The sequence below is a fragment of the Haliotis rubra genome, unplaced genomic scaffold (genome assembly GCF_003918875.1).
Source record: "Haliotis rubra isolate DU_JTF1 unplaced genomic scaffold, ASM391887v1 Scf294, whole genome shotgun sequence".
NCBI lineage: Eukaryota > Metazoa > Mollusca > Gastropoda > Lepetellida > Haliotidae > Haliotis > Haliotis rubra.
This window is the reverse complement of record NW_025766962.1, coordinates 76157-98492: the sequence shown is the minus strand read 5'-3', so window position 1 is coordinate 98492 and position 22336 is coordinate 76157. Positions and strand designations below refer to the sequence as shown.

At 39.7% G+C, this 22336-nt stretch overlaps 1 protein-coding gene across 1 annotated transcript; it reads right to left on the bottom strand.

Moving 5' to 3' along the window:
- Positions 1 to 5173: 5173 nt before the first annotated feature.
- LOC124282168 lies at positions 5174 to 22112 on the bottom strand. The gene is made up of 8 exons (XM_046718132.1): positions 21983 to 22112; positions 14300 to 14413; positions 12166 to 12391; positions 11597 to 11789; positions 10471 to 10589; positions 8023 to 8182; positions 6347 to 6454; positions 5174 to 5340 (listed from the first exon to the last, which is right to left on the bottom strand). Exons 3-8 carry the CDS (start codon positions 12254 to 12256, stop codon positions 5331 to 5333), a joined length of 681 nt encoding a protein of 226 aa, XP_046574088.1. The 5' UTR covers positions 12257 to 12391; positions 14300 to 14413; positions 21983 to 22112; the 3' UTR covers positions 5174 to 5330.
- Positions 22113 to 22336: the final 224 nt, after the last annotated feature.

Below are 22336 nucleotides of genomic sequence, written 5' to 3'. Positions count from 1 at the left end.
GTTATAAGGCGTTATATCAGTTCAGACATGTATAGACAATGTGGCAGTTATAAGGCGTTATATCAGTTCAGACATGTATAGACAATGTGGCAGTTATAAGGCGCTATATCAGTTCAGACATGTATAGACAATGTGACAGTTATAAGGCGCTATATCAGTTCAGACATGTATAGATAATGTGGCAGTTATAAGGCGTTATATCAGTTCAGACATGTATAGATAATGTGGCAGTTATAAGGCGTTATATCAGTTCAGACATGTATAGACAATGTGGCAGTTATAAGGCGTTATATCAGTTCAGACATGTATAGACAATGTGGCAGTTATAAGGCGTTATATCAGTTCAGTTCAGACATGTATAGACAATGTGGCAGTTATAAGGCGTTATATCAGTTCAGACATGTATAGACAATGTGGCAGTTATAAGGCGCTATATCAGTTCAGACATGTATAGACAATGTGGCAGTTATAAGGCGTTATATCAGTGTAAGACATGTATAGATAGACAATGTGGCAGTTATAAGGCGCTATATCAGTTCAGACATGTATAGATAATGTAATGTGGCAGTTATAAGGCGCTATATCAGTTCAGACATGTATAGACAATGTGGCAGTTATAAGGCGCTATATCAGTTCAGACATGTATAGATAATGTGGCAGTTATAAGGCGTTATATCAGTTCAGACATGTATAGATAATGTGGCAGTTATATAGGCGCTATATCAGTTATAGACATCAGTATAGACATGTATAGATAATGTGGCAGTTATAAGGCGTTATATCAGTTCAGGCGTTATATCAGTTCAGACATGTATAGATAATGTGGCAGTTATAAGGCGTTATATCAGTTCAGACATGTATAGATAATGTGGCAGTTATAAGGCGCTATATCAGTTCAGACATGTATAGACAATGTGGCAGTTATAAGGCGTTATATCAGTTCAGACATGTATAGATAATGTGGCAGTTATAAGGCGCTATATCAGTTCAGACATGTATAGACAATGTGGCAGTTATAAGGCGCTATATCAGTTCAGACATGTATAGATAATGTGGCAGTTATAAGGCGCTATATCAGTTCAGACATGTATAGATAATGTGGCAGTTATAAGGCGTTATATCAGTTCAGACATGTATAGATAATGTGGCAGTTATAAGGCGTTATATCAGTTAAGACATGTATAGACAATGTGGCAGTTATAAGGCGTTATATCAGTTCAGACATGTATAGATAATGTGGCAGTTATAAGGCGCTATATCAGTTCAGACATGTATAGATAATGTGGCAGTTATAAGGCGTTATATCAGTTCAGACATGTATAGACAATGTGGCAGTTATAAGGCGTTATATCAGTTCAGACATGTATAGACAATGTGGCAGTTATAAGGCGTTATATCAGTTCAGACATGTATAGATAATGTGGCAGTTATAAGGCGTTATATCAGTTCAGACATGTATAGACAATGTGGCAGTTATAAGGCGCTATATCAGTTCAGACATGTATAGATAATGTGGCAGTTATAAGGCGCTATATCAGTTCAGACATGTATAGATAATGTGGCAGTTATAAGGCGTTATATCAGTTCAGACATGTATAGACAATGTGGCAGTTATAAGGCGTTATATCAGTTCAGACATGTATAGACAATGTGGCAGTTATAAGGCGTTATATCAGTTCAGACATGTATAGACAATGTGGCAGTTATAAGGCGCTATATCAGTTCAGACATGTATAGACAATGTGGCAGTTATAAGGCGCTATATCAGTTCAGACATGTATAGATAATGTGGCAGTTATAAGGCGTTATATCAGTGAAGACATGTATAGACAATGTGGCAGTTATAAGGCGCTATATCAGTTCAGACATGTATAGATAATGTGGCAGTTATAAGGCGCTATATCAGTTCAGACATGTATAGATAATGTGGCAGTTATAAGGCGCTATATCAGTTCAGACATGTATAGACAATGTGGCAGTTATAAGGCGCTATATCAGTTCAGACATGTATAGATAATGTGGCAGTTATAAGGCGCTATATCAGTTCAGACATGTATAGATAATGTGGCAGTTATAAGGCGCTATATCAGTTCAGACATGTATAGATAATGTGGCAGTTATAAGGCGTTATATCAGTTCAGACATGTATAGACAATGTGGCAGTTATAAGGCGCTTATATCAGTTCAGTTATAAGGCACATGTATAGATAATGTGGCAGTTATAAGGCGTTATATCAGTTCAGACATGTATAGATAATGTGGCAGTTATAAGGCGTTATATCAGTTCAGACATGTATAGACAATGTGGCAGTTATAAGGCGTTATATCAGTTCAGACATGTATATAGACAATGTGGCAGTTATAAGGCGTTATATCAGTTAAGACATGTATAGACAATGTGGCAGTTATAAGGCGTTATATCAGTTCAGACATGTATAGATAATGTGGCAGTTATAAGGCGCTATATCAGTTCAGACATGTATAGATAATGTGGCAGTTATAAGGCGTTATATCAGTTCAGACATGTATAGATAATGTGGCAGTTATAAGGCGCTATATCAGTTCAGACATGTATAGATAATGTGGCAGTTATAAGGCGTTATATCAGTTCAGACATGTAGTATAGATAATGTGGCAGTTATAAGGCGTTATATCAGTTCAGACATGTATAGACAATGTGGCAGTTATAAGGCGTTATATCAGTTCAGACATGTATAGATAATGTGGCAGTTATAAGGCGTTATATCAGTTCAGACATGTATAGACAATGTGTGGCAGTTATAAGGCGTTATATCAGTTCAGACATGTATAGACAATGTGGCAGTTATAAGGCGTTATATCAGTTCAGACATGTATAGATAATGTGGCAGTTATAAGGCGTTATATCAGTTCAGACATGTATAGATAATGTGACAGTGTATTATAAGGCGTTATATCAGTTCAGACATGTATAGACAATGTGGCAGTTATAAGGCGTTATATCAGTTCAGACATGTATAGATAATGTGGCAGTTATAAGGCGTTATATCAGTTCAGACATGTATAGATAATGTGGCAGTTATAAGGCGTTATATCAGTTCAGACATGTATAGACAATGTGGCAGTTATAAGGCGTTATATCAGTTCAGACATGTATAGATAATGTGGCAGTTATAAGGCGTTATATCAGTTCAGACATGTATAGATAATGTGGCAGTTATAAGGCGCTATATCAGTTCAGACATGTATAGACAATGTGATAGTTATAAGGCGCTATATCAGTTCAGACATGTATAGATAATGTGGCAGTTATAAGGCGTTATATCAGTTCAGACATGTATAGATAATGTGGCAGTTATAAGGCGTTATATCATCAGTTCAGACATGTATAGATAATGTGGCAGTTATAAGGCGTTATATCAGTTCAGACATGTATAGACAATGTGGCAGTTATAAGGCGCTATATCAGTTCAGACATGTATAGATAATGTGGCAGTTATAAGGCGCTATATCAGTTCAGACATGTATAGATAATGTGGCAGTTATAAGGCGCTATATCAGTTCAGACATGTATAGACAATGTGGCAGTTATAAGGCGTTATATCAGTTCAGACATGTATAGATAATGTGGCAGTTATAAGGCGTTATATCAGTTCAGACATGTATAGATAATGTGGCAGTTATAAGGCGCTATATCAGTTCAGACATGTATAGACAATGTGGCAGTTATAAGGCGTTATATCAGTTCAGACATGTATAGACAATGTGGCAGTTATAAGGCGCTATATCAGTTCAGACATGTATAGACAATGTGGCAGTTATAAGGCGCTATATCAGTTCAGACATGTATAGATAATGTGGCAGTTATAAGGCGTTATATCAGTTCAGACATGTATAGATAATGTGGCAGTTATAATGGGCGTTATATCGTTATATCAGTTCAGACATGTATAGATAATGTGGCAGTTATAAGGCGTTATATCAGTTCAGACATGTATAGACAATGTGGCAGTTATAAGGCGTTATATCAGTTCAGACATGTATAGATAATGTGGCAGTTATAAGGCGTTATATCAGTTCAGACATGTATAGATAATGTGGCAGTTATAAGGCGCTTATATCAGTTCAGACATGTATAGATAATGTGGCAGTTATAAGGCGTTATATCAGTTCAGACATGTATAGACAATGTGGCAGTTATAAGGCGCTATATCAGTTCAGACATGTATAGACAATGTGGCAGTTATAAGGCGCTATATCAGTTCAGACATGTATAGACAATGTGGCAGTTATAAGGCGCTATATCAGTTCAGACATGTATAATGATAATGTGTTCAGACATGTATAGAAATGTGCAGTTATATCAGTTCAGTTCAGACATGTATAGACAATGTGGCAGTTATAAGGCGTTATATCAGTTCAGACATGTATAGACAATGTGGCAGTTATAAGGCGTTATATCAGTTCAGACATGTATAGACAATGTGGCAGTTATAAGGCGTTATATCAGTTCAGACATGTATAGACAATGTGGCAGTTATAAGGCGCTATATCAGTTCAGACATGTATAGACAATGTGGCAGTTATAAGGCGCTATATCAGTTCAGACATGTATAGACAATGTGGCAGTTATAAGGCGCTATATCAGTTCAGACATGTATAGACAATGTGGCAGTTATAAGGCGCTAAGGCGCTATATCAGTTCAAGACATGTATAGACAATGTGGCAGTTATAAGGCGCTATATCAGTTCAGACATGTATAGACAATGTGGTAGTTATAAGGCGCTATATCAGTTCAGACATGTATAGATAATGTGGCAGTTATAAGGCGCTATATCAGTTCAGACATGTATAGACAATGTGGCAGTTATAAGGCGTTATATCAGTTCAGACATGTATAGACAATGTGGCAGTTATAAGGCGTTATATCAGTTCAGACATGTATAGACAATGTGGCAGTTATAAGGCGTTATATCAGTTCAGACATGTATAGACTCGCTACTCACTCACTCAATGTGGCAGTTATAAGGCGTTATATCAGTTGACCACATATAAACAATGTATAGTTATAATGTGGCAGGTTATAAGGCGCGATTATATCAGTTGTCGACATTCGTTTTACGTATAGCATGACAATGTGAGCGTCAGCTGATTGTGATAACTGTATTTTTGTGCTATTTTTGTGAACACCTGCTATCGTTACTACGCAAAAGAGAAATGGTTTTGCTGAACATATTTACAACTGCAGTTGAGACAGGCTTTCATTTTAAGTTACATTGGAAATGCCTTTCAACGTGAAGTACTAAGTGTCATATTCATAAACAACTAGCATACCGTCATCTAGTTCCGTTTATGCACAGCTGTAAAAGGAAAACAGAAAAATTACCATCGTAATTACAACTGAAGGTTAAGGAATGACAAACACATCCAATAAAATGTTTGTACATTAGGGGCCGTTGGGATCCTTTATTTGTTTCTCTCAGTATATTACAAGTATTGACAGGCACCTCACAGTAGGGAAGGTTGGGATCCTTTATTTGTTTCTCTCAGTATATTACAAGTATTGACAGGCACCTCACAGTAGGGAAGGTTGGGATCCTTTATTTGTTTCTCTCAGTATATTACAAGTATTGACAGGCACCTCACAGCAGGGGCGGTTGGGATCCTTTATTTGTTTCTCTCAGTATATTACAAGTATTGACAGGCACCTCACAGCAGGGGCGGTTGTGTAGCCTAGTGGTTAGAAGCGTTAGCTCGTCACGCCGAAGACCCGGCCTCGATTCCCCACATGGGTACAACGTGTGAAGCCCACTTCTAGTGTCCCCCGCCGTGAAATTCCTGGAGATTGCTAAAAGCGGCGCAAAACCATACTCAATCACTCACTCACTCATTCTGTGTGCCTCCCTTTGCTACTGCTGTAAGTAAAGACCCGGGGACATTGGTGGAGTCTAATGGTTGCATATGGACATACCAGGTGAGCTACAGGTTATATATGGACATACCGTCACATCAACGCCAGAGAATAACCTGTCTCGATTATCCCAGCACATGACTCACTCACTCACTCACTCACTCGTCACGCCGATTCCTCACATGGGTACAATGTGTGAAGCCCATTTCTGGTTTCCCCCGCCGTGATGTTGCTGGAATATTGCTAAAAGCGGCGTAAAAGCAAACTCAGTCAGTCAGTCACAACTACAGTCCACTAATACGACGCAAACTAGTCTATAAAGAGCAATTAACCTACGGAGAAAGATTATAATGTATAACTCAATATCTATCAACATTTCATTGCTTGGTCTCTGGTAACTTTGTCCCTGTTACAAATCATTCTTCAGTTTAATATTCATTTTAATACATTCATACCAGAATGTTGGATCAAACGCAATAGACGGGCATTGGGATGGAGTCGACTCGGTGTACACAACTAGGTCAACAAGCTTGCGTGACGTAGCATTGTAGACCTCAATTTCCCTGAAAGAACAATTCATTTAATCAAACTGATTAAAATTGTTTTCAATTTCATATAGAATATTTTGAACAGTAATGCAAGTCCAAATGCAGTCATTTTAGCTTGATAACGGCGTAAGACGCTAAATCGAAACGTCGTCCTATGCAATAAACAAGAAGTTTGCATCCATAAAGTTGTATATTTTATTTATACAAAGTCCTATCCAACCGACGCCCATATTATACAGAATTATATGAAACACAGTTATTTGCTGTTAACAAAGAATAAATAAAATACAACTGGCACACTGGAAATATCCGCTATTAATTCAAGTCCCACCGTTTCTGGTGTCCCCTGTCATGATGTTGCTGGAATATTGCTAAAACCAACTCATTCACTCACTCACTCACTCACAGGTTTCCTAAATACGTTATATGTTACTGGCATTGACTACAGAGCTGGTTCCTCCAAGATGGCTGTTCGGCTAACCATTATGGAGGATTTAATATTTACGCTTTATTTATCTACAGTTAACCTCACTTATAAATGTGTCCAGCGTATCGACAGGCTGTACATGCACAAGACCATATTCTTAAGGATAGACAACTTCTCTATTGCATTGGGTGTTTCGGTGTAGATGTTAACACCTGTATCGTGAGACACAACACTATGGACAAGGAGAATATATACATGAAGGATATTTGACTATACAATCAACGAGGCTGATGCACTGTATTACTAATACTTGGTGTGACAAAGGAGAGCGGCCGCTTAATCTTGATTCTACCATGACTTCAGTAAATACTGGATTGTGATTGGTTAATCAAAGTCATTTAAAGGTATATAAACACGTTATATACCTCTGATTTTCAAACAAAGCATTATTATTTTTTAAATCTTAATAACGCGGTTATGGTAGAATGATGATAAACGTACTGTGTTGGAACACCGGGGGTATATAACAAAATTAAAATAGCTCTAATTTTTTTATTTAAAACCTCACGCTACGCGTTCGGTTTTAAATCAAATTTAGAGTCATTATTATTTCTTTATATACCTCTGATTTACCAACACAGTATATTTATCTCCTAACTGACAAATGTACATCAACCTAGTTAACTGCTTGACCCATCGACCCATACTCATGCTGACAGCTACGCCCCTATACCTAATCTGTAATCTTGATAATCAGAAGGACTCCATATTTGTACAAGGAGGTTCCTTATAGGGACACCTCCTCCAGCTTTATCTCAGGAAGGACGCCGCTATAGTCTAGAACGCCCACGGACAAAATACTTCCGAAGACATTAAACAAACTAGAATAACTGACAACAAAATCCTTTTTCCATGGATATTTGTCCACACCATAATATGATGTGATATATTCAGAGCGATCACCAAAGGAATGACCCTGACTCAACTTTTACTGGTGACGAACAGTGCTAACACTCCGAGCAATATAATGACAACGTATTTGATCATGTGCCTAGTTCAGAGATAAACATGTCTAGTTTTCAAATTGTAGAAGGATGTTTATTCCATCGAGTTTTATCATCTTATATATTCAAATATTAAGAAACCTTTTACTCACGTATCGTTTACGTTTGCGACGTAGATGAGTCCATTACAATGGTTGACTTCAACAGAGGCGCAGCACTCCCCAGCCACTGGCTTTTTCGTTTGTTTGTAGACATCGTCAACCGCATCGTAGATGTAGACAGCACCAGCATCGTCACAGAACGCTATGTTTCCTAAATCAGAGAAATGTACTCCATCAGTCAAACCATTCATCGGAAAGTACTATTCTACCTATATCGGAGGATTGCAGACGGAATGCATAAACCCTCCAGTATATTAAGTAGCCATAATAGCTGTGTCAGATAACTGTATATTGAACATAGTGTCCCTCAGACACATATTCATCTCAGCCCACAGTTGTAGTTCTATCAGGGAATTGTACATTGAATATACATCAAGCGTTAGGTACGGAGTCATCTTAAATGTAGATGTATTGCATGAACCACCAGCCGGAGGTCAACGTATGGGTAGTTGCATACTAATCTCGTACGTCACATGAGTGTCGTATCGCGTTCACCTGTGCCGTAACAACTTGACCTGACATTCTAACGATTTGATTGGATAACCGATGACCTCTCAGTTAGGTTACGTTATGACGGAACAACTTTTTTATTCATAACAAACACGTGAATTCATTCATTCTACAACTTATAACACACGTACCAATAGTTCAGGGCACATGTGTTCATTATTACACTACATGGGAGTAGAGTGAACTGTGTTTCTTTTCTAAGATGCGAAATTTAATACTTAACGACGATAACTCTAAGCCAGAAAATAAACAGAAAAGCGACGGTGTCGGTGACCTGAATTCACAAGGCTAAATGACGCCCTGTTATCTTGACGTGTCGCTTTCGCTCGATCAGATACCATAGGAAGGACACTCATTTCGTATAATTCGTATGTAATGAGACCACGTGTAGTATTCTCTATCTACGTTCACTGAACTAAGTGACCCATAATCATTTCGGCACTATTTACAAACAGCAAATTGAACAGAAAGTACGTAAAATTTTAAATGACCGCACTCATGACCTATTTTCTGAATTTCAGCATCTTCCTTCCGGCCAAAGACTGCGCACGCCGTTTGTAACAAATAAACCCATATAAATGGAAACGGAGCCCCAGGGAGACCAGAGATTCCCTGAAGCTGAGGAAATATCGATCTAGATTTGCTTCATGTAGGGCTTTAGCATTGCATAGAGGGCTTGGCAGTAGGGAAAATAATGTGGTTCAGGGACTGTGGGACAGACTAGCCAATATTCAAAACAAACAGGGCTCGACATTCTTTCATCCCAGCAAGCATCAGTGTTTTAAATGAATTATTTTCATGTTTGTTAATCATTACTTTATCAATTGTTTCAAACTGTTATATTAATTTACTTTAAGTGCTAATGATCCTCAGCATAATTTTAATATCGCCACTATAGCTCTAAATCTTAAACGTATTATTAATATGTATTCATCATGTAGCTTTACCTCATATATTGGGCGTTGTTGCTATTTTAGTAATATTTAACATATGTATGGGTGTTTTCTGTGGTCTTATGTATATGTATCTTTGTTGTATTGAATACGTTTCAATGTTAACCGTGTGCAGCAAATTTCCTTCGGGATAATAAAGCATGACCTTATCTTATCATGACTTGAGTCACGGGGTGGAATATGTGTATCCTCGGGTGGACTGATCGGACTTGATTTCAGTTACCTCACTACAAGGTGAGTGAGTGAGTGTGGTTTTATGTCGCTTTTAGCAATATTCCAGCAATATCACACCAAAAATGGGCTTCACTGTATTCATGTGGGGAATCGAACCCGGGTCTTCGTTGTGACGAGCAAAACCTTTAAACACTAGCCTACCCCACCGCCCCTACTGTGAGGTGCCTGTAAATACTTGTAATATACTGATAGAAACAAATAAAGGATCGCAGGAAAAGGGTTCCTTTATTATTTTCCAGTTTTCATCACCACAGTGCTGTTCAAAGCTGGTGATGAAAACTAAACTATTAAAGGAACGCATGAATCTTCCTGTGATCCTTTATTTGTTTCTCTCAGTATATTAAAATCAAAGTACACATTGAATGAGACTTACCCAGTATATTCAGAATTGAGTTTGATTAGAACGGTAATGTGTTTAAAGAACTATTCCGCCTAAGATGTTATGCAGCTGTCTTGTTACATGAAGTAAAGATAGAAAATCAGGGCAAAAGAAGTCTCGGAAGTAGTTTTGGCCTGATGCTTCACAGAAATAAAATAAAAAGAATATCCGTAGATATTGGGCGTGTGGCCAGAATATCTCTTTACTGTTTATATTTCGGGTGATAATAACGAACTATACAATTTGTAATAGAGAGGATGCGTTGATTGAACGGATATATGAACTATACAATGCATACGAATATAAACGCAAATAGCGACAACATATAATTTGTTCTTAGCATTAGCACAGCATTATACCAACCATTACAGAGAACTGCAAACTCCTTAATCGACGCTGAAAATACATGTACTTGCTCCCAGTCACCACTACCATCTAATGGTCTCCTGATGATCTCCTGGCCATCATTCATGTACAGGTAACTGCAGCAAACACAAGAATGTGAAGCACATAGTTCAGCGGATTTGTCGACATTCTGGCACAAATCGTCCCAATACTTAAAACTGTCAACACTGAGGGTTTAATAATCGCAGTCATAAGCACAAAGCTAACATATTAAACGAAATGTAAATACAACAGAGGCAAATCATCGGAATCCATTGTACAATTGCGACTTTATCATGGGCATGTGTTCACGAATCAAACAATTTGGATTGGTTGGTTGGTTGGTTTGTTGCTTTAATTTAATGAACCATGAATGTAAAAGAGTTGGTTTCTTGTTGTCAAAACAGGAAACTGACATCAACGACATGTTTGGTTTGCATGTTGTTTAACGCCGCACTCAGCAATATTCCAGCTATATGGCGGCGGTCTGTACATAATCGAGTCTGGACCAGACAATCCAGCGATAAACAACATGAGCATCGATCTACGCAATTGGGATACGATGACATGTGTCAACCAAGTAGACCACCCGATCCCGTAAGTCACCTATTGAGACAAGCATGGGTTACTGAAGACCAATTCTAACCCGGATCTTTACTTCTCAAATGATTTGGAAACAAGATGTTACCGATAAGCACGACTCCCTTTGTTTGATGGAGGTGTTGGAATACACACCGAAGTGTCGGCACATTTGTTATAAGAAGCTGCCTATCGATATGTTCAGAGAGCGGTTACAGTCGGTGGCAGACTTAAGTAACATGTCCCCATATCGTGTCACCTTCATGACGTCACTCAGATGGGTATAATGTGTGAAGCCCATGTTTGGTGTCCCCCGCCGTGATATTGCTGGAATATTGCTGGAATATTGCTGGAATATTGCTAAAAGCGGCGTTAACCATACTCGCGCCTGATGTATACAGTAGATACACCCTATGTCTGATAAACACCTGTTCCAGGATCCCTACACACATGTACATCCTATTTCATCTTTAAATGAATGACCATTTGTAGGAGAGGTATTTCTGCTGTCAGTCTGTGTACATACCCGTTACTAACGTCAATTCTTCCTGTGTTGCCGTGATATGAGTAGCGCAGGGCTATTTGTCCTGAGGACTGCCTGTCGAAAGAGTAGATGCCATTTGGAGTCCAATCGTTGAACGTGATGGCCACAAGATCGTCGAATGAGTCAGGATCGAAGACAATGCCAGTTCCAAATGCCGTCGCTGTTAATGGAGGATCTGATAACAAAATATCCCCAAAACCATGAGATACAGGATAATTGTACCCGATGTCAAATCATTCAAACATGATCTCAACATGAAAACCCATTTCCAACACGTTTAGTAGTCTTTGATATCTGGTATATCACTATGTTGAACAAAACCTGATAAGTAGTCGTTCGCTAATCTATCTAATGTCTGGACCTTGCCAACCAACATGATATTAGTCGTGCCCTGACAGTATAATGAGATGTTGCTCAATGCCAAAAACATTATACTTGATCGTTCCCTGACAGTCGATATTCATTTTGCATGTATAATACAGCCTGTGTTTTCAAAACACACATTTGGACAAGAGAGGTTACAATGTGGAACGTGGTTATCATTTACATACCACCGTCATCGCCTAATACATCTTCAGGTCCATTTGGTGTTAGGCCGACATCGAACTTCAAATGGATCGTTCCTGAAGTAGTCAAATCCATAGGTATCACCGTTGATGTAAACAGCCCAACCAGTTACATTGGTATCGGTATTGAAGCCGTTCTGGATGACACCATTGGGATCTACCACGGCAACATCAGTTCCATCACAAGTAGCCACGAACACTGCTCCGGTACCTTGAGGAACATTGCAACAATGTAAAGTCAACAGGGAAGTCTACGGTCTAACTGCACCCCATCTTAAACAAAATGGTTCGTAAGTACAGATTGCAAGAAATCTATGTATCTCGAGAGTAAAAATTTCAGCTTTTTATAGGAATATATGTATTTTCACAGTATTACACAGATTCAGTCTGATGTTATAGATCTGCTATCTTGGAGGTTGATGTTATCTGTGGGCGGTTGGAAGTGTAGAAATAACATTGAGACACATAGTAGCTATTTCTAGCTGAATCGTTCTTGCCAAGACAATTACTGGTCCCTTTCTATAAGTAAATGTCAGATCATCAAGACACCGGTTCTTCAGGATTCCAATATATACACAGCAGCAATAAAACGTCAGTACGAATTCAAATTTAGATAGGCACTGTAATCAAATCATTACTGAAATGGACATAATAGGCAGATCAAAAACATGTTGTGTGTACAATATCTTGACACATCAATGAATAACTCAATTTCAAGACATTACGTGAACGTTTGCAGTCCATTCAGACCCTTGACTTCAGTATCTAGTGTGACCACCACGAGCGGCAATAACTGCAGCACAGCGCCCATGCATGGAGTGCACCAATCGATTGATGAAGGCCATTGGCACCTTGAACCACGCTCTGAGAAAAGCCTGGCGCAATAAATCGGCTGTGTTCGGCCTTGGTATGACGTTATTCAGTCTCCTCTGAATTTCATCCCAAAGATGTTCAATTGAGTTTAAATCAGGACTAAGGGCTGACCACTGCATAATGTTGACACCTCTCTGCTGTAGGAAGTCCCGTGTAGCTCTGGCAGTATGGGCCCGAACGTTACCATGCTGGAAAATGTTGCTCCGGTGACGTGCAAAATGTGGTATGACGTGGGGTCTGAGAGCTTGGTCGATGTAGCGCACCACTGTGATGCCGCCTCCTCTCCCTGGACCAAGGTTCTGGAACACCTTAGGATCCACTCTCTGGTTCAGGCCTATTCCACGCCATACCATGATGCTTGTACCTCCCAATGAGTCTTTTTCCATAACACATTGGTCTGAGTAACGCTCGCCACATCGTCGCCATATTCTTGTTCTGCCATCTGCAGTTGATACACAGTCCCGACTCTCATCTGAGAACAGAACAGTTCTCCATTGCCTGTATCGCCAGTTTTGGTGTTGTAGGGCAAACTGTAGACGTTCACGTCGATGACGAGGGGTGAGGGTAGGTCCATGGTAAATTCTACGGCAATGGAGGTTCCCGCTGTCAAGACGTCAGCGTACTGTTTCAGTACTGATTGGTCTTCCGTGTGTTCCCACTGTCTGGCGTGCTGTTTCGGATACCTACATGAAAGGGATTCTGTACATGGCGGTCTTGTCGTCTTGTGGTCACCCTTGGTCTGCCAGTACGGGGGCGATCATTTGTGGTGTTGGTGGCCCGGAAACGTTGCTGCAGCCTGTAGATGGTCCGAACGTTGTCCTGGAAGTGATTGGCAACGGCCTGTGCAGTGTGGCCAGCTTCAAGTCTTCCTAGCGCCTGGTTCCGCTCAGCTGTCATGAGTCGCGGCAATCTGCTGACGTTGTAATGTGAATGTTTCAACCAGGTTTGGGGGTGCATTTTATAGGATTGGTCCTTGTGAACAGCACGAGCAGAATGAGATGCATGAAAAACATGGAGAACACCGTACCATCTCCGAGATCAGGTTGCGTTTTTGAGACCATTTCCTGGGTTCCATTCTGAGTTTGGGAAGGAATGTCTTTGCTCAGGTAAAGTTGGAGATGTTGTCAAATATATACAATCAAAACATTAAATGAGTTTACATTTATCTGTTTCTGCGAAGGAAAATTCCAAACTGACGTTTCTTTTGCTGTTTAGTATATCATTTCACACGAATATATGAACCTACGATTTGGACACTCTCCTGGGGCGCTGGATGTGACATTTCCCACATCGTCAATGAACTCTACCAAAGCAGAACTGAAGTTAGAGACTCGTGTTTCGAAGCACTCAAGGGAGTCATCTGCAACAAGATTTATAATTTACTAACATAACCTAGATTAGATTAGGTATTCTGCAACACTAAATGCACAAGATATATTTATGACAGTATTTACAAAATTACAGGTTGTACCTAAACCATTGTTTGAAGTTACAAACAGTGTCACTTGAAACATATGGAAACTGCATGGATTTCATGAAGGGACAGCGTTACATGGTTACTACTGTAAACAATGTCATGACAAACGAAATGTTAGCACAAAGGGATTGTTAGAGAGTAAACTGCAGTTATGACTCATGAGTGTTCTACAGATGTTATGTGCGCATCAGTAAGGGTTTTCATCTAGTAAAACGCATTTTTGTTGGCGTAATCAAAATAGAACAAACAAATATAAATGATCCCTTTGAACACTGACTTTCAAAGGGAATGACTGTACCGTAACAAGAAAAGAATAGTCAATTATGTACCCAAATTCAGAGTTATCTTGTCCGGGTAGAAATATTCCTCCATGCCAATCAGAGATGCGCGTAAACATATGGAGAAGAAATCCGGGTTAAAATAGTTTGTTGAAATAATTTTGCATTTTTTTCCCCACACTTCAAGTATATTTTAATTATTGCATAGTCCTCCCGGGTTTCCAGAATTGTTTTAACCAGGATATAATAACATTATGGCGTAGGAAAGAGTTCACCGTTCTATTCCTTCTATCTGCGCTTTTGCGCTCAGACAGAGCCACGTTCAATAAAATGGCTATGAGAGGGGTACGGGTCTTCTTTCAGGTTACGGAAAGGGACGACTAGTTACGGAAAGGGACGACTAGTTACGGAAAGGGACGACTAGTTACGAATGGGAAGAGACTGTACATGTGCTTTAATCTTCATTCAAAGTGTAACGGCCGACCTGAAACGGTATTAAAGTTTTAACCCAACAGGGGCATTAAATAATACTGATCATTCGAAGTGTAACGGCCGACCTGAAACTGTTACCCCATTGGATGCCTGCCTCTCTCGTTCATAAGTCAAAATGTCAACAGGGGTATTGAATAATTCTGATCAAATGGTCTACTGGGTTACTACATGATGCATTGTTGCACTGATGCGCCATCCAGCAATGGGCGATCTTTCTTCAAATTATCTTCACTAACCCGCTAGGTGCGCTGATCCGGACTTCCCAACCTTAATATGAATGCCATTTCTTGCTGTATGCGCTGTGCAAGCTGTACATGTAACTATGACACTTAGAAACAGTTAACAAGTATAGCCTTCACCTTCACCGGAAACGTTCACGCTGGTGCATGAACAGCATATCTTTCCCCTTAAACGATGACATATCAAGTGTTATGTCCTGAACTACTTGTTCCCTGATTCCTGGACACATCAGGGATAACCATGATTGCAATAATGAATCTCCATTAGAAGCGAGGAATCAGCTGATCGTTCATTTCAGGCCATGTATTGTCGTTTTGTTTTAATTAAATTAGCAAAAGTTAATTTAGGTCTTATTACACTTTCAAACCTACAGTATGTTTTCATTGTACACATTTCATTGTGTCTTTCGTATAATGGCTGATAACGAAAACAAGCTAACTAGCGTAATTGGCTGGCTGGCAATTAGGAGCCTCACTCTGAGAGTGTGGGTTCGAATCCCGGATAGGACTCAACCCAACAAAAGTACACGAATCTGTACTTTACTAAGAAAGTGTAATCACAAATATAACATATGCTACATTTGACCACTTACTAAGTGGCATTGTGCAATCATAGCTTTCGGCCCTGGGAGCCGTGCCAATTCACACTTATCAAAGAGGTACACAAAGTCCGCAGTCTGAACTAACCGTTGTCCGACTTCCATTTTTGTGGAGGTCGCGGTGGCTGAGCGGGTTAGGCGGCTGACTTTGTGTGCTGGCGATTGGGTGCTTGACTCTGAGGGTGTGGGTTGGAATCCCGGATGGGACTCCCATGCAGACATAATGCTACAGGTCCTTGGGTAATTCCAGTTCACCCAGCCCCATATTAATTCAATCCCACTATTAGGGGTTAGGATTAGCGTGTGAAATTACCTATAAAATTAACCCCTACTTTGAGGATGTTAAAAAGTGAACATAACAAGGTCTGTTTGAGTACTGTTGAGTGAAAAGGTTAACATTTGGTTGGCCAAATTATTCTGGAGGACGAGATTCAGTGTGCCGAGTTGCGTCCCGACAGATAAACAGCATATATATGCATCACATTAAACGTTCCTCCTGCATCAAGCTCATATTAGAAGGGAGATCCTGTCCGAAAGACATTAAACCAAGTGTTAATATACCTACATGACGTCAAACTGGCCGGCATGCTTGACTTATTGATTGGGTAAGAGATTGTTTTGAGACCCAGCAGTCACCCGTTTCCTGTCTGCACAGTATCTCGACCTACAATGAGACTTCGGCACAAGAATACAAGGTGAACCCCAGTCACTATGGCTTGGTTCAATAATGTCATTGTCCATCACTAACAAGGAGACTATGATGTCTTCTATAATCCGGCTATCGTATGTGTATTCAGCATTCACTTTCCCATTTAAATACCTAAAATATCGATACATTCTCATGTTTTACATTATGGATGATTTTGTTTTTCAATCGATCGGATTGTAAACTTACTTTGTACATATACTACCGCAAGGATCAACTTATTATAAGAAGCCTTGAAAAACAAGAAGTGTTCCTGTTACACAAGCGTTCTTCTTTCCAGGGTGTCTATTTCCAGGGTATATCCAGGGTATCTACATGTTAATCTGTTTCCAGGGTATCTACATGTTTATCTGTTTCCAGGGTATCTACATGTTTCTGTTTCCAGGGTATCTACATGTTAATCTGTTTCCAGGGTATCTACATGTTAATCTGTTTCCAGGGTATATACATGTTAATCTGTTTCCAGGGTATCTACATGTTAATCTGTTTCCAGGGTATCTACATGTTAATCTGTTTCCAGGGTATCTACATGTTAATCTGTTTCCAGGGTATCTACATGTTAATCTGTTTCCAGGGTATCTACATGTTAATCTGTTTCCAGGGTATCTACATGTTAATCTGATTCCAGGGTATCTACATGTTAATCTGTTTCCAGGGTATCTACATGTTAATCTGTTTCCAGGGTATCTACATGTTAATCTGTTTCCAGGGTATCTACATGTTAATCTGTTTCCAGGGTATCTACATGTTAATCTGTTTCCAGGTTATCTACATATTAATCTGTTTCCAGGTTATCTACATATTAATCTGTGGTAGTTTGAATGCCGTATGCACTATTTCTTCTGATTGTGACAAACATGTGTTTTAGGCTGTCGATCACGTGGCAGTGTCATCAACCGATTTGGACAAGTATTGATAAAATTGCTCTACACATTTAACTTGTTGATTGTAAATTGTCGGTCGACTGGAGATATGTCAGGCGAGTATACATATTACAGGGGAAATGGTTGCAGAGTATGTCACTCTGTAGGAAGTTCTAAATTTTTGCACAGAAACCTGTTCAGTAGATCGTTGGCTAACAAACACATCTGCACTACAACAACACACTGACTGTTAGCTTCACTCAGTCAAAGTCAATAAACGTTTGACAGATAATTTCGTGATATATTAACTACAGATTTTGTATGAGCCCCTAATATATGCTTTAACCATGTGTCGATTTCCGAGTTAAATAAATATGATAGCCAAGAAATCTGTCAAAACTAAATTCAGTGTGAAACCTACTAACAACAAAGAAATACACTTTTACACTTCAAATACGTTTCATGAGCCATTTTTAGATAAGAATAAGAATTTAATGCGTTAGTTTAAGATGAATTATTTCATGCAATTTCAATGGTGAAAGTGTGAAGATTCACACGTCTGTATACACAGAGTTCGCCAACACAGCAGCAGCCTTTAGTGTTGTGTTTCCGTTCACCTGAGTCCACAGGCTGGCGTCAGTACTTTGATGGCCACCATTGGCAGCAATTGCTGCTCGGCACCGTCTCGGCACAGTCTGGAGGAGTCGACGAAGTCGCTCTTGCGGAATTCTTCCCAACTCTTCCTGCAATGCGATGACCAGTTGTGGAAGTGTCTGAGGCGTGTCTTGACGTACACGTCGATTGAGTTCATCTCATAGGTTAATTTTAATTATCATTTAATCATTGACTTTTTATTGGGTTTAGATCTGGTAATCGGGAAGGCGATAACATGACATTGACGTTCAAATTGGCAAGGTAGCGGACCGTGACGCGTGCTGTATGTGAAGTGGCGTTGTCATGATGGAATAACTCCCTCTGTCGGTCCATACTCGGAAGCATGTAACATGCAAGGGCGTCGTTGATGTACCGATTTGCTGTCAAATTCCCTTGAACCACCACTAAATCAGATCTTTGTGAGCTGGATATCCCAACCTACACCATGACACTTTCTCGACCGAATCTGTCGACCTGTCGAATGCAATTAGGGGCAAAACGTTCATTTCTCCGACGGCAAACACGCTGTCTTCCATCTCACCGGTGAAGAGGAAATTGTGATTCATCACTGATCCCGACTTGCCTCCAGTTTCTAAAGGTTCCAGTTCCGGACTCTACGACACCACCGCAAGCTATTCGCCGATGTAAGTCTCTCAAAACAGGGGTGACAACTGGCCCTCTTGGTCGAATCCCCACTTCAGGCAATCGATTCCTGACAGTTTGGTCGGAAATTCTTCTCAAACCAGGGATGCATTGTGCAGTCTCCACGGCTGTGGCAAGACGATGACGCGAATGAGCAGCTTGGATGTAGCGGTCCTGGGCTTGGGTGGTAACTCTTGGACGGCCGCTTCTCGGGGGATCTGCAGGAAATGATCCCAAAAGACGAGATCCCAAAAGACGGTGCTCTGATGGACGTTGAAATATCGGCCAACTGATTTCCTCTTTTCCAGGCAAAAACGAATGACAAAAGTAAACACAACGCTTGCCTTTTTTATAGTGATTTTAATGGCTTTTCCGCTTATTTGCAAGTGCATTTTGCTTTGCATGTTTTCTTGGTGATGTTTTGGCGAATATTTCTTCAGCGCTTTCAAAACAATGGGAAAAGTTCAAATTGCCGCATTTTGGCGCTGATTAAAGCTGTTTACAATCACACAAAGATGACGTTTTTGAATGAAATAGTATATTTGAATTGTTTTTGCCGCTGCTACATAAGTTCAATATTCTCAAAATCACCTTTACGTTTCTTGTTTTATAGAATGTATTATACAATAAATAACTGTATTATTCAATTTCTTAAGGTTCTAAATGAAATTACAAATGACTGCACATGAATCACAATGGCAGTAGAGAAGAGAGCGGCAGTACAAATACTATGGCAATATGCTATAGAAGCGGTGGCAGTTATTGTAGCAAGAAAGTCGGTGGTGATACTATTCAGCGGGAAGCAACATTGATTAGCTTCCAAACAAGGAAGTCGTGGTGAAAAACGATTTTTATACACTGCTGGATTTGATGACAGCGGCAAGCACATGTCCCTCGATACAGTAATAAATATCTTCTCGGAGGATTTATCCCATGCTGGATTATCCCCCCAGAACCTCACAGGGTAATCTTCGCTCCAGGTCTAAATACATTAAACATATGTTGAACATACAACCTTTGTTGTAGGAGGTACAAAAGTACAAAGACGGCGGCAATATTAAACTGGAAGGCACATGTATGTTGTGATAATCTTGAATGTACGGGCTATGTATAATTCATACCTGACTATTAAAGTAACACATACGAGATCCACATGCATTATTTGTAAATACAAATAGAAATACGGTGCCATATCCATGCTGCAGCGTTTCAATGAGCTCGGAATGCTCAGTAAATCACCGGAAATAACATGACTTTTGATTAACAATTAATTGACAGAACAATTTATACATTTCCTAGAAGATCACAAACAGTGAGATCAGGGTGACCTCATCGTTTAATTTGTATTTTGTCATGATACAATAGATGTCATATGAGCTGAAGATACTATACTCACTACGCCATACTTACAATAACTCTTACTTTTTGTCATCAACCCATCAGCTAATATTGCTACAGTCGTTTAATTTCCTTCTATGAATATTGTCTTGTTCTTACGTTGTGCACTCCTGGAGGAGAGGTGAGTGAGTGAGTGAGTGAGTTTAGTTTTACGCCGCACTCAGCAATATTCCAGCTATATGGCGGCGGTCTGTAAATAATCGAGTCTGGACCAGACAATCTAGTGATCAACAGCATGAGCATCGATCTGCGCTATTGGGAACCGATGAAATGTGTCAACCAAGTCAGCGAGCCTGACCACCCGATCCCGTTAGTCGCCTCTTACGACAAGCATGGGTTACTGAAGATTAATATTTTAACCCGGACCTTCACGGGTCCCTGGAGGAGAGGTAACAAAGCGTTTAAATATATGGTTATATTTGGGTTTCTCCTCTTTGTGACCATGGCGATGTTTTGGAGATGTGGTAAACAGACCCAGACACTGGCGTTGGCGGCTTATTCTTTACAACGACTGCCAGTATATCGTTTTTGTCGATGCATGCAAGCAGCTCATGATTTCATCACGTTCTAATTTTAATGATAATTCGGACGGCTAAACGAAGATTCAACTTTGGACGTATTTGGCCATGGTATGTTAATTTAGGAACAAACAGGCAAGGTGAGCGTAAAACGTGTTGCTCTATGTATGTAGATGTATCAGGAGTAAAGCACACCATATAACTTGTTTCACTGTGGTTCGTGAAGCTGGAAATTATTGTCATCCTGAGAGGGTACGTCAGTCCCGAAACATTCGGAAGGAAATTTAAATTTGCCGGATGTTTTACATGTAGTATTTTTGTCATTTTATTTTGGCTAAATTTGATTACAATCGCCAGCTGCTGAAGAGATGATATAAATCCAGCTAGGGTCCATGTAGGTAGGAAAAGTACTTTAAAGTCCCCATGGTCCCAGTATGGTGATCTATAGCCCGTTTTTTATATTGTACTGTTATCTCTAGTAATTTATTTTTATGATAACATACTAGTTTTAAATTAAGAGCTGTGATAATCTAGTATGTTTGCTGTCCTTCGATGACAGGTTTTTACTTTCTAAATTTATTTATTTTATTTATTTATTTTCGTCATGATATGGCTGACATATTGCCGAGAGGACGCTAAATATTAACTCACTCACTCACTCTTGAAGCTGGACGCCGTACAGTAGAGGATATTAAAACATTTAGTGGCATGAATAACATAAATACATCATAAATAGGATAAGAAAAATGGGGAGTTTTGCAACTGAATATACGTATCCCTCTCTAATGAGCCAATGGTGCTACTGTCGGAAACTAATTCCCACAATCTTCCTGTCTGATTGACTAACACAGATACCAGCACCTGGCCATTAGTGTATGAACGTTTCCTTGGGGTAGTCAATTGTACGGGATATTTCGTTGCAGGTAAAATGTGTCTCTGTTTAAAATAACCTAATTTTAATATGGCCCTGAAAAGACGTAACTGTAAGCATTTTACCAAACCCCAACAGATTACACGTCTATAAATAATATCATAGTAACACATAGTATAGTTTGTCACTAACCCAGACACGGGCACTGCTGGTCGATGAGGTCGAGGGCGTTGTCAAGACAGGTGCTAATGTTTTTAAGTGCTGCGCCGAGGTTCTCAAGCTTCTCAAACAGAAGACCTGCTTGTGGACACCCTGTAGACGTAACACACGTATCCCCCAACACCATTGCCACAAGCGGTGCTGCAGTCGGAAATTAACCCCATTCCGCCTCTTCGATTAAACAACACATCGCACCACTGGGCCAATATTTTCTTGTTGCACTGTACTGAATTATTATAGGATTTTGTCCATTCAATGCAGGTCAAACTGGTATCTGTTTGAAACTACTTAATTTTAGCGAAGCCATGAAATGGGACAGATGTAAAT

What these genes read in the sequence shown, in the direction of transcription:
- LOC124282168 (XM_046718132.1), bottom strand. Translation starts at nt 12,256, where the DNA reads ATGGATTTGACTACTTCAGGAACGATCCATTTGAAGTTCGATGTCGGC. An exon ending in TGTATTAGGCGATGACGGTG is followed by an intron (nt 11,790 to 12,165) that starts GTATGTAAATGA and finishes TTTTGTTATCAG; the next exon opens with ATCCTCCATTAACAGCGACG. An exon ending in GTCGCAAACGTAAACGATAC is followed by an intron (nt 6,455 to 8,022) that starts GTGAGTAAAAGG and finishes TTGTTCTTTCAG; the next exon opens with GGAAATTGAGGTCTACAATG.